Here is a 12,783-nt window from a genome sequence, read left to right as displayed (position 1 = left end):
CATGATCGATCTCCCAATCCTAACGAGAAACTGATCTCTCTGTGTCCCAGATAAATTCCTCAGGAAAACGCTGATGAATCCAGCTTGATCCAGGTGTCCATTCCCGAATCAGCTGCGTGAAAGGCATGGGATCAGAGGGAGGACAGAGACCACTCCCGGCTGGGCCTAAAGCCCCGCGTGGGCAGGCAGTCATGTTATGCGGGGTGAATGGTCTCAGGTAGCCAGTTGGATTGTGAGTGGATGGAGCTTGAGAGGATCAAGAGATAGAAATCAGGATCTAATAAAATTCTCCTAAACTGGCTTGATAATAATGAGGAATCTTGGAAAGCAAATCTGACTCTGGAATGCAAATGTTAATAGGGGCATATGTCCAAGTTTATAAAACATCAGTATGAAAATTGTTGTAACAGTACAGGTATTTACTGTGCCTTGAAAATTTTCATGGTACTGATATGTTTTTCTTAGTTTAAGATAAAGGGTACTTAATAATAAACACAATATTTATTGGTTTATTGGGGCTCAGTTATCATAACATTTTTCTATTTCATAAAAATTCATAAAAATAAAATTTATTTATTATAAAAATAGTTATTTTTATGCACATTTCCACCTGAATAGATTTATAAGACCAAAAAAAGGCATACTTATTTGATTTGGGGTTCTTACTGGGGTTACTCCTGCATTTGAATTGGGTCTTAACCTTTGAGATTTTATATGTAGATGCAGTTTCATTATAGAAAGGGATTTAGAATCCACTTTAGGGGCCACGCAGCTGAAAAGATTTCAGGTATGATGGCTTCTGGGCATGACAGTTGTACACCTTTCACTGGCGTTGAACCTCCATAAGCTAAATTATGCAGTACTTACAGGCACACATTTTTCCTGTCAAGAACTATGGGGCATGTAAAATGCATTTATGATTGATAGTAGGGCACACAGAGTTTAAAACCCACATCTTTAAAGTTAGACTGGTTAACCTTGTACAATACTATAACATGGTGCTTTGGAATTAGAAGCACAGAGCAGTAACATTTGCTGCCAAGAGAGCCATATTTATTAACTCAACAAAGCTATAAGGAGGAGGATTTGAAAGGCAGAAAACAGTATTTCATCTTGAGAATCATTTCTGATCTTCATCATCAGAAGTCTCGTAAAACCACTTTTTTTTTTCCTCTTTTTTAAACTGGACATGCTAATCAATCCTATAAAAACTGAAAGGCTATGAATTTTTCATCACTGCATTGTGGCTTTCAAGTTAACTGTAAATATTTATAAATCCCCTCTTCCCAATACATATAAAGGTAGAAGGAAACTAGAAGAATTGAAGACAATAGCATTTTGACTTGTTCTCTTTTCTTTTAATATGAAAGATTTTGCAAAAAATTGTTTCACTGTGTTATCCCAAAGCAGGGGGGTAGAAAAGAGTAAGTGTCTTAAACTATAGATCTCATTTTGGAATAGGTAAACATTTCCAATCTACTGTGGCTAGAAATAAGGAACATGAATGTTTGTGGCTTTGTAGAATTCATAAAAACACCGACTATAGGCAATTTAAATTTAGCCTTATCTCACCCCAAGCCTTTGAATCAGAGAAAAAGCTGAGCGACAGTAGACTGTTGAGTGAATAAAAGATACCTCATCTGACAAGAACAGAGAACCAGGGGTGTGTTTTCTTGGGCTTATTGTCAGGGCCTTATTATTTCTCTAGGAACTTATTTTCTTTGTGAGTTGAAAAAATGATTGCCATATCTAGTTTTATAAGGATACAAAGCCATTAACAGAAAAATATTAGCTATCATTTTGTGCCCTTGAAGTGTCTATTGTGACTAACATTTGTTTGCTTATATTCCAAAAAGTGAAGGAACAAAAATTTCATGCATGATATACTTACTGCCGCTCAAAGATGGGTTTGCTTTTGTTCTAGGATTCATTTTGGAATGAAAGGCTCCCTCGTGATTAATCCAGTTAAGTCTAAAAATAAAAATGGACTTTCTCCTGTTTTTGAAGTACAGCTCACCAAAGATCTGATTTGTTTCTTTGACTCATCAGTAGAAATCAGGTAAAAGATTGAATTAAAAATTGCTTCAGCTGCAAAACTGCAAAGTTGACTCTGCAGTTGGGTTTGGGATGTCACATGTGAAAATAAATAAATAAACAAACATTTTAAAAGTAGTTTATAACTGATAAAACGTCATTTTAAAAGATTCTTCAAATAACATGTTTGGTTAGGGTCGTCATTGTTTGGCTATGTAACTCTTATAAGCTGGTTAACATAAAGTGTTTATGTTTTTATCAAAGATCATTTTAAATGACACTTTGTGAATTGTAACCAGGCACATGATTAATGTGTTTTCTATTCCTTTCTATAGAAACTCAGCAGAAAGCCAAGAGAGAATAAGAATGATGGAAGAATTAGATGTATGTTCACCTAACTTTAGTTTCTCAAGAGCAGAAAGTGAAGTGAAAAAGCAGAGAGGACGGATGCTATGTGACGTGTTAATGGATCAGAAAGTGTTGCCCGGGGTGGGAAACATCATCAAAAATGAAGCTCTCTTTGACAGTGGTCTTCATCCCGCTGTTAAAGTAGGTTTTAAGTAGTTTTTAAATGATTTCTGTATTTTTAAATACTGTGAAGGGACCAACGTGGAACACTTAAATCGGCATGACAGTAACACATTCTCCCCAGACAGACTTCCGGGGTCTTCGCTCACGTCAGCTTCTCCGTGAGGCCAACCCTGGCCTCTCTTTTTAAAATTGCTGTGTGCATCCCTGCCACCCACTTCTTCCTCCCAGGCTTCCATAACTTGCTTTCTTTTTATTTTTCTCCACACCACTGATCACCTTCAGATGTAGCCTGATCCTTACCTGTTATATATATTGTTTAGGATCTGACTTAGGAGGAAGGTGTCTGTTTGGCTCGTTGATGTATCCAAGTATCTAGAATACAGTGTCTGGCATTTGGAAGGCATTAAAGAAATATTTGTTGAATGTATGAATGAGCTAAGCTCACAACTTTCTTTTACTGTCTGGCATATTAAATTCACACTCTACACACACTCATATATTCCTGTTTGTACCTATTCATGACATTAGAAGATGCTGTTTTGGTGGAATGGTAAGAATGGAAGTCAGGTAGCAGAGAATAAGGAATAAGTGATTGGTGAGGAAATGGAAACAAAACTTAGAGTAATTGTTAAAATAGCTTAGATTGGAGCAAAGGGAAAATATTAGACTGCTGGATGGAGAAGTTGGGACAAGAACTGGATTTTTATTTCTTGTTCTTCAACTGGAGTGACATGAACTTATTTATATGTTGGGGAAAAAAACACAAACTGGTCGAGAGGGAGAGGTTAAAATTGAAAAAAAAAAAAAGGGACGGTGATTAATAGGACCAAGTTGTAAGAAGGTCAGAGCAGTTAGAACTCAAACCCAGGTAGAAGGATACATATATTTTAGTTTCCAGGGAAGAAAGCTACATTAGGGCTTTTATCCAGACCCAAATAGTCTCTATTAACTAAACCATCTTTTACGTGATTCCAAAGGTACCTATTTATTTTGTGTAACTGCTTCCCAGAGAGTTTTTATAAAATTCAAATCAGTAGGAAATAAGTTTTCGAAGAAACCAGTTAATAATTGTTGTAGATTTGGTTCTGTTTTTTGACGCTTGGAGCAAGCTAGTCAAATTTCTGTAATATGGGAATAATGAAACAGAATTTTAACACGAATGAGCTTATGAGCTTTTTAAAATCATCTAGAACTCTATGGAAAATGTTTTTGAAAAAAGTACCCAGAGTGTTGTTGACCAGAACACTGTTATTATCTTTGATAAACTGACAATTTACTTTTTTTAAAAAATTAATTAATTAATTAATTTATTTATGGCTGTGTTGGGTCTTCGTTTCTGTGCGAGGGCTTTCTCTAGTTGCGGCGAGCGGGGGCCACTCTTCATCGCGGTGCGCTGCCTCTCACTATTGCGGCCTCTCTTGTTGCAGAGCACAGGCTCCAGACGCGCAGGATCAGTAGTTGTGGCTCACGGGCCCAGTTGCTCTGCGGCATGTGGGATCTTCCCGGACCAGGGCTCGAACCCGTGTCCCCTGCATTGGCAGGCGGATTCTCAACCACTGCACCACCAGGGAAGCCCAACAATTTACTTTTTATCAGTACGTCCAGTCGGCCGTTCATCTAGTAAAGATCGTTTGGCCGTAATGCGTGAGGGGGTTAAAAATTAATATTTCTGAAGCTTAGCTAGTAGCCCCCTAAAAGCACACGGGCAATGATTGAAAAAGTATAGTCTAGCCTTTTAAGATGTGACTGAACGTAGTACATAAGATGTGGTAAGAAATAAATGAATTTGAGAAGTACATATGTTTTAAACTTTAAATAAATGAAAAAATAGATAATACTTTTAGAAGGATTATGTTGATTAGATGGTTTTAGATTATATAGGCACTGATAAATTTGTTTCTGTTGTATAAAGATATACATATGTATTCATATACACACAACAAAAGTGAGTCTTTAGAATTTCTTCTGGAATTACTATTGAAACTACATGTGCCAAATGATAATGAATTCTGCAAAGGGTGACCCTGAGGTTTATGCTAGGCTGTGTCACAAAAAAATTCTTCAGTAAGGTTTGTTTCTGAGTTCTTCCATGTGTTAACAAGTACTTTAATATTAAAGCATGTCTATAAATTCATATCTTTTTAAAGCTTGATAGTGACCTTGGTGATCATCTGCTCCTGTACCTGTTTGTCCCTTCTTTCTGGTCTTTTTTTTTTCCTTTCCTTTTTCTCCTGCAAGACTTTTCAAGGTGGCTGATAGGCAATGCTGGGACTTTGAAGATGTCCAGTACAGAATAGATATTCAAGAAATATTTGAATTTAGAATTAAAGTTTATAAGACTGGTATTTTTCCTTTTTTGAATTTTTCTAAAATTGAGATATAGTTAATTTGCAATGTTGTGTTAGTTTCAACTGTACAGCAGAGTGATTCAGTTATACACATATATGTATTCTTTTTCAGAATCTTTTCCATTATAGGTTATTAAAAGATACTGAGGGGACTTCCGTGGCGGTCCAGTGGTTAAGACTTTGCCTTCCAATGCAGGGGGTGCGGGTTCGATCCCTGGTTGGGGAGCTAAGATCCCACATGCCTCGTGGCCAGAAAACCAAAACATCAAACAGAAGCAATATTGTAAAAAATTCAATGAAGACTATAAAAATGGTCCACATCAAAAAAAAATAAATCTTAAAAAAAAAAAAGATACTGAGTATAGTTCCCCATGCTATACAGTAGGTCCTTGTTGTTTATCTATTTTCTATATAGTCGTGTGTATCCATTAATCCCAAAGTCCTAATTTATCTCCCACCCCACCCCTGGCTCACCCCTTTGGTAACCATAAGTTTGTTTTCTGTGTCTGTGGGTCTAGTTCTGTTTTGTAAATAAGTTCGAGAATGGTATTTTTTATCTGTAGTACCATCACTTAAAAATATGCACTGTTAATAACACTGAATAGATACATGAGTTTTAGAAGAGACGCATATATTTCAAATCTATTTCAAGTTCTCTTAGGTAGAACTGGCAAGTGGTATTGTTTTTCTACAATAATGAACAAATTACAAAACTCTCCTGAGTTGTTTTTCTATTTTAAGGTTTGTCAGTTAACACATGACCAGATACATCACCTTGTGAAAATGATACGTGATTTCAGCCTTCTTTTTTACAGGGTAAGAGCAAAAATTTTTCAACTATATAAAATGTCAGTTATTTCCCTTTGATTGCACCAGCAATGTCAAGGCTGTGTGTAGCCATCTAGTGGTAAGATCATAGAGGTGCAATAGGGGAGAGTGACATGTTATGGGCATAATTAACACCTTGAAATTTTAGGTCACAGGTCGGTCCAAACTTGTCTAACTCTAATTATATTAAATTATGTTTACACTAAGTTGGGGGACAGCTATGTTAGCATTTTACTTACTTAGACTCTTGTTCTAATTTTGGATATATAAAAGTAACATATAGGTAGCCTAGAGAGAGATTCAATACTTTGGGATAAATATAGACTTCAGTTCAATCAGATTTTGCCACTTACCATCAGTGTGGTTAATATTATTTAGGTAACTTAATTTAGATTTAGTTTCTTTATCTGTAAAATGGGATAATAATACTTCTCTATCTACCACAGAGACTGTTTTGAGAATAAGTCCTCACTAAACTGTAAATTTTGAATGTTGTATATATATATACACATATATATGCATATATAGAGTTAAGTAAACACATTTTGTCTTTAAACGAAGTATCATAAATTTGTCTTTTTCTCTACAGTCCATTTCCTGTATTCAAAATGTTTGTTTTTACTACTGTTAGAAAGTCAGGTATTGTAGGCTTCTTCATTAATTGGCCTAAAGTGTTAATGAGCCTCTTGCTTTACATACCTGTCCTGAGTATCGATGGCTATTTTAATATTACATATGCTCACTTATTCTTCTAGGGAAAGATGATTACAGATACCTACCCATTTTCTGCTCAGATTAAGATGGGTATTTCAATACTTTGCTTAAATTAATATGAGTTGTTCCTGTAATTTTCAGCTTGTAATATGATCCACCATATTTCTGGGCTTTTATATTTTCACACTGCTGATGTAAATCCCTAACGCTCTCTTTGTAGGAGCTTTAACTGTATGTGAGTAGAATGAAACTGTGACAGAGAATATCAGTGTCTTTTGAAATAGAACTTATGCCAAAACAGAACATGTTCGCTGCTAAGATGGCATTTAAATTTTTCTTTTTCAGTGAATCTGTAAGATTAAAAACAAAAAACTGTCCCTTTTCAGGTCAACAAAAAAGATGATCTTGTTAAAGTGTTTCTCCCTAGGAGTAAATTTTTTGACTGTTGAAACAAAGTGAGCAGCTTCAGTGTTCTAAAAGTAATCAGATTTAAAGCTAATCTAGTCTTTTTCATATAACCACATAATTATGTTTAATTATAAAAACCTTAAAAGCATGAAAGACATTTTAAATTATAGAACTTTTATATCCCATTTAGATAGGAGGGTAAAGCCATGCAAAGAACAATTTTAAATACTAATAAGTTATAAAATAATGACTTAATTATTTCACACAAATCTTATTTGACAAATATTGCTGAATCTTGTCAATACCTTTTTCTCAGATGAAAGAAAAGATTATGAGGACATATGTATAAACATATGTATATTTTTAACAAATTATTTTTAGAAATGACTTTTAAGAATGTATCTTTCAATACTATTTTGTAGATAACATTGTAATGTTTGTTTGTTTGTTTGTTTTTAGTGCCACAAAGCAGGATCTGCTGTCTCTAACCACTATAAGGTTTACAAGCGTCCTAATTGTGGTCAGTGCTGCTGCAAAATAACTGTGTGTCGCTTAGGGGAGAATAAGAGAATGACATATTTCTGTCCTCACTGTCAGAAGGAAAATCCTCAACATGCTGACATATGGTGAGAAGTCTAATTTAAAGTGTACTGTTTGCCCTAATTCTCTAACAAAAATGCTATTAATAAGAGAACATAGTTGAATAGCTATCAGGCTATTAAGAACAGAACATAACTCACAAGTATTTGAACCCTTGGAAGGAAATAGTAAATAATATCATCCAAAAACCAGAATGAGCTGAAGATGATTTATGAGCCTCTTCTGAATTCAGTAGAAAATCTCTAACTTTGATGTTAATATCCAGGCTTTGACTTTCATCTCATTTGTAAAGTGATTACCAGGAGATGTAGTTTTGTCAGTAATTGGAAAAATGCAAGTATTTTCAAAAGTTCTTGCTTTTGAAATAATATTATAAAACATTAGCAAGCTCTCTTTACAAAATTGCAGTCTTCTTGGTGAAACAGCTGACTACTTACTAAGCACTTGTGTGGTGATTCAGCCAGTGGCTGAGTAAGGCTGTTCCCATTCTGCATTCCAGAGCTGGGGAAGTAACCACAGGATGGGCTCAGGGCCCTACTGGACCCGCTGTGGGATGAACTTGAACTAAAACCCCATTGATCACCTGACCTCCACAAGCCCCTGCTCTGACTGGCGGAGCACAGTGGCACTCCTGGGTCTCCTGGAATTAGTGTCAGTGCAGAACCAGTGTCCAGTAGGCCTCAATGCTTTGACACTTTCCTTTTCCGCAGTGTACACTTACCCCGGTAAGAGGCCATAGGTCCCTTTGGGGATGGCTGGCTGAAATATTAACAATATAAAGGAGCTGAACTATATGTGATTACAAGCCAAAATAACCAGTACAGACACGAAGCACATAAAGTGCTACAAAAGTTTGGGGGATGTTAGAAGTTTATAGGTATACAAAAGGTTTGGAAAATCTCATAGAAAAAGTGTAATTTGAAGTTTATTTTAAAGAGATAGGGGGACGGGGTCAAGATGGCGTACTACGAGGATGCGGAATTTGCGGCTCTGCACAACTAGGGCACCTACCAGGCACCGGTGGGAGACCACAGACACCTAAGGGGATGGGAGGAACCTCCAGTGACTGGTTGTTTCAATTATACTTTTATTTCTCTTAATGTATTTTTTATCATTCTAATTTTAGTTTGTTTTTTATTCTTTGATACTGTACTGCTCCTTTTTTTCTTTCTTTCTTTCTTTCTTTTTTTTTTAACCACACTACGAAGCTTGCAAGATGTTGGTTCTCAGGACAGAGGTCGGGACCAAGCTCCTGTGGTGGAAGCTCCGAGTCCAAACCACTGGACTAACAGAGAACCTCAGACCCCAGGGAATATTAATCAGAGTAAGGCCTCCCGGAGGTCCTCATCTCAGCACCAAGACCTGGATCTATCCAACTGCCTGCAAACTCCAGTGCTGGACGTCTCAGGCCAAACAACCAGTAAGACAGGACTACAGCACCACCTATCAAAAAGAGGAAACAAACAAAAAAAAGAGATGAAACCACGGAAAAATATGTTACAGGTGAAGGAGCAAGGTAAAAACCTACAAGACCAAATAAATGAAGATGAAATAGGCAACCTAACTGAAAAAGAGTTCAGAGTATTGATAGTAAAGATGATCCGAAATCTGGGAGACAGAATAGATAAAATGCAAGAAACACTTACCAAGGATCTAGAAGAACTAAAGAGCAAACAAACAGAGATGAACAACACAATTACTGAAATTAAAAATATTCTAGAAGGAACCAGTAGCAGAATAACTGAGGCAGAAGAACAGATAAGTGAGCTGGAAGATAAAACGGTGGAAATAACTGCCAGAGAGCAGAAAAGAAAAAACAAAGAAAAGAATTGAGGGCAGTCTCAAGAGACCTCTGGGACAACATTAAACGAACCAACATTCGAATTATAGTGGTCCCAGAAGAATAAGAGAAAAAAAGGGGGGGTTGAGAAAATATTTGAAGAGATTATAGTCGAAAACTTCCCTAACATGGGGAAGGAAATAGTCAATCAAGTCCAGGAAACACAGAGAGTACCATACAGGATAAACCCAAAGAGAAACACACCGAGACACATATTAATGAAACTATCAAAAATTAAATACGAAGAAAAAAGTATTGAAAGCAGCAAGGGAAAAGCAGCAAATAACATACAAACTATTAGAGCTAATCAATGAATTTGGTAGAGTAGCGGGATACAAAATTAATGCACAGAAATCTCTTGCATCCCTATACACTAATGATGAAAAATCTGAAAGAGAAATTAAGGAAACACTCCCATTTACCACTGCAACAGAAAGAATAAAATACCTAGGAATAAACCTACGTAAGGAGACAAAAGACCTGTATGCAGAAATCTACAAGACACTGATGAAAGTAATTAAAGATGATACAAACAGATGGAGAGATATACCATGTTCTTGGATTGGAAGAATCAGCACTGTGAAAATGACTCTACTACCCAAAGCAATCTACAGATTCAATGCAATCCCTATCAAATTACCAATGGCATTTTTCACAGAACTAGAACAAAAAATCGCACAATTTGCATGGAAACACAAAAGCCCCCGAATAGCCAAAGCAATCTTGAGAACGAAAAATGGAGCTGGAGGAATCAGGCTCCCGGACTTCAGACTATACTACACAGCTACAGTAATCAAGACAGTATGGTAGTGACAGAAAAACAGAAATACAGATCAATGGAACCAGGACAGAAAGCCCAGAGATAAACCCATGCACATATGGTCACCTTATCTTTGATAAAGGAGGCAAGAGTATACAAAGGAGAAAAGAAAGCCTCTTCAACAAGTGGTGCTGGGAAAACTGGACAGCTACATGTAAAAGAATGAAATTAGAACACCTCCTAACACCATACACAAAAATAAACTCAAAATGGATTAAAGACCTAAATGTAAGGCCAGACCCTATAAAATTCTCAGAGGAAAACATAGGCAGAACACTCTATGACATACATCACAGCAAGATCCTTTTTGACCCACCTCCTAGAGAAATGGAAATAAAAACAAAAATAAACAAATGGGACCTAATGAAACTTAAAAGCTTTCGCACAGCAAAGGAAACCATAAAGAAGACGAAAAGACAACCCTCAGAATGGGAGAAAATATGTGCAAACGAAGCAACTGAGAAAGGATTAATCTCCAAAATTTACAAGCAGCTCATGCAGCTCAATATCAAAAAACAAACAACCCAATCCAAAATGGGCAGAAGACCTAAATAGACATTTCTCCAAAGAAGATATACAGATTGCCAACAAACACATGAAAGGATGCTCAACATCACTGATCATTAGAGAAATGCAAATCAAAACTACAATGAGGTATCACCTCACACCAGTCAGAATGGCCATCATCAAAAAATCTACAAACCATAAATTCTGGAGAGGGTGTGGAGAAAAGGGAACCCTCTTGCACTGTTGGTGGGAATGTAAATTGATACAGCCACTATGGAGGACAGTATGGAGGTTCCTTAACTAAAAATAGAACTACCGTATGTCCCAGCAATCCCGCTACTGGGCATATACCCTGAGAAAATCATAATCAAAAAGAGTCATGTGCCACAATGTTCATTTCAGCTCTATTTACACTAGCCAGGATATGGAAGTAACCTAAGTGTCCACTGACAGATGAATGGATAAAGAAGATATGGCACGTATATACAATGGAATAGTACTTGGCCATAAAAAGAAACAAAATTGAGTTATTTGTAGTGAGGTGGATGGACCTAGAGTCTGTCATACAGGGTGAAGTAAGTCAGAAAGAGAAAAACAGATACTGTATGCTAACACATATATATGGAATCTAAAAAAAAAAAAAAAAAAGCATGGTTCTGATGAACTTAGGGGCAGGACAGGAATAAAGATGCAGACGTAGAGAATGGACTTGACACGGGGACGGGGAAGGGTAAGCTGGGATGAAGTGAGAGAGTAACATTGACATATACACAGTACCAAATGTAAAATGGATGGCTAGTGGGAAGCAGCCGCATAGCACAGGGAGATCAGCTCGGTGCTCTGTGACCACCTAGAGGGGTGGGATAGGGAGGGTGGGAGGGAGATGCAAGAGGGAGGGGATATGGGGATATATGTATGCGTATAGCTGATTCACTTTGTTATACAGCAGAAACTAACAAGTTTGTAAAGCAATTATACTCCAATAAAGATGTTTAAAAAAAAAAGAATTTTGGCTAAATAAATGAGCAAACAGACATTATTTACTTGGAAAGAAGGAGCATTGCCACAAACCTTGAATCATTGATGATAACAGTGGCGGAGCCAAACGAAGTCTCCAAGTTTGTTAAATAGCAAAAGCTAGTTTTGCAGGTAGGATGGGATCAACTAGAAGGAATCAGTAGTAGTTCTGGAGATGGCTAATGTCTTACCTGAATCAGTAGATTAAGGACTTTTTAATTGATTATAGCATAATTAGGATGGGAAATGAAGAAACAGATGTGAAACTTGTGTAATGGGCGAGAGATGGTTTCCAGTCCTGAGGTCAAGACACTGGAAATGGAGGAAAAAATAGGTACTTTAAGAAAATTTTAATGCCAGCAAGTATTGTGAGAGGTTTGCTATGGAGGATAAAGCAAAAAGTTCCAGGCCCAAAAACAGAAATTTTCACTTTATAGATGTGGGAAAGATGGGTAGAATGGAAGAGATAAATTAAGTTTTGGATGTGTGGACTAGATAGTCCACATAGGGTGGGAAGGGGGTGGGAGATGATGGCTTGAGTGTTACTACCTGTGTTCTTAGTTGAAGTATTAAAGCAGGATCAGTTCACTGAAAAAGTATATAGAAAAGAACAAAGGAGGAGGGAGTTGCCATCTTGTCTGTGGAGAGCTCAGGGCCCTGGGATGGAGATGATGTGGTCCAGATCCCCATTATGTCTTCATAAATATATTTGCAGCTATCTTTTTTTTTTCTCCTTGTTCCTGTGTTTCATTTTCTTCATCACCTTTCGTTATCGATTACTTTTCTCTAAGCCACACCATATCCCCTTTTTCTAAGCTTCCTCATCCCATTTTACTATCATAGAGATCTGAAATATGTTTAAATAATATGTTATATTACACAGATTTGTGGGATTCTTATTTTTAATGTTATAGGTGTACATTTATTTGATCAAAAGTGTATAACACTGGATCTGGAAGATAGAGTACATTCAATATATATTTGTCTACTGAATAAGTGATTAATGTTCCATATGTATTTGTTTCCTGTGAATTGATAGCTTTTGAATTTTTAAAAAATTCTTCCAGATTATCAAGTAAACATGTTATTTATCGTATAAATAAGATCATTGTCAATTCCAAAGGTTTTTTGAAACT

General features: G+C 36.5%; 1 protein-coding gene across 6 annotated transcripts in view; it reads left to right on the top strand.

Moving 5' to 3' along the window:
• The window catches only part of NEIL3 (nei like DNA glycosylase 3), a 192,743-nt gene that overhangs the window by 166,099 nt on the left and 13,861 nt on the right, over nucleotides 1-12,783 (top strand). For 5 of the 6 annotated variants that reach the window (XM_059909548.1, XM_059909547.1, XM_059909549.1 and 2 more), the window contains 4 exons: nucleotides 1,925-2,059; nucleotides 2,370-2,583; nucleotides 5,655-5,729; nucleotides 7,323-7,489. In XM_059909548.1, the coding sequence (XP_059765531.1) occupies nucleotides 1,925-2,059; nucleotides 2,370-2,583; nucleotides 5,655-5,729; nucleotides 7,323-7,489 (591 nt within the window). Of the gene's footprint in view, nucleotides 1-1,924; nucleotides 2,060-2,369; nucleotides 2,584-5,654; nucleotides 5,730-7,322; nucleotides 7,490-8,671; nucleotides 11,470-12,783 lie in introns of those variants that run through there. The other variant, XM_059909550.1, reaches the window with a different exon arrangement.

Source organism: Balaenoptera ricei, chromosome 21 (assembly GCF_028023285.1).
Source record: "Balaenoptera ricei isolate mBalRic1 chromosome 21, mBalRic1.hap2, whole genome shotgun sequence".
NCBI lineage: Eukaryota > Metazoa > Chordata > Mammalia > Artiodactyla > Balaenopteridae > Balaenoptera > Balaenoptera ricei.
The sequence above is the reverse complement of the archived record's forward strand: the minus strand, read 5'-3'. Positions and strand labels throughout refer to the sequence as shown.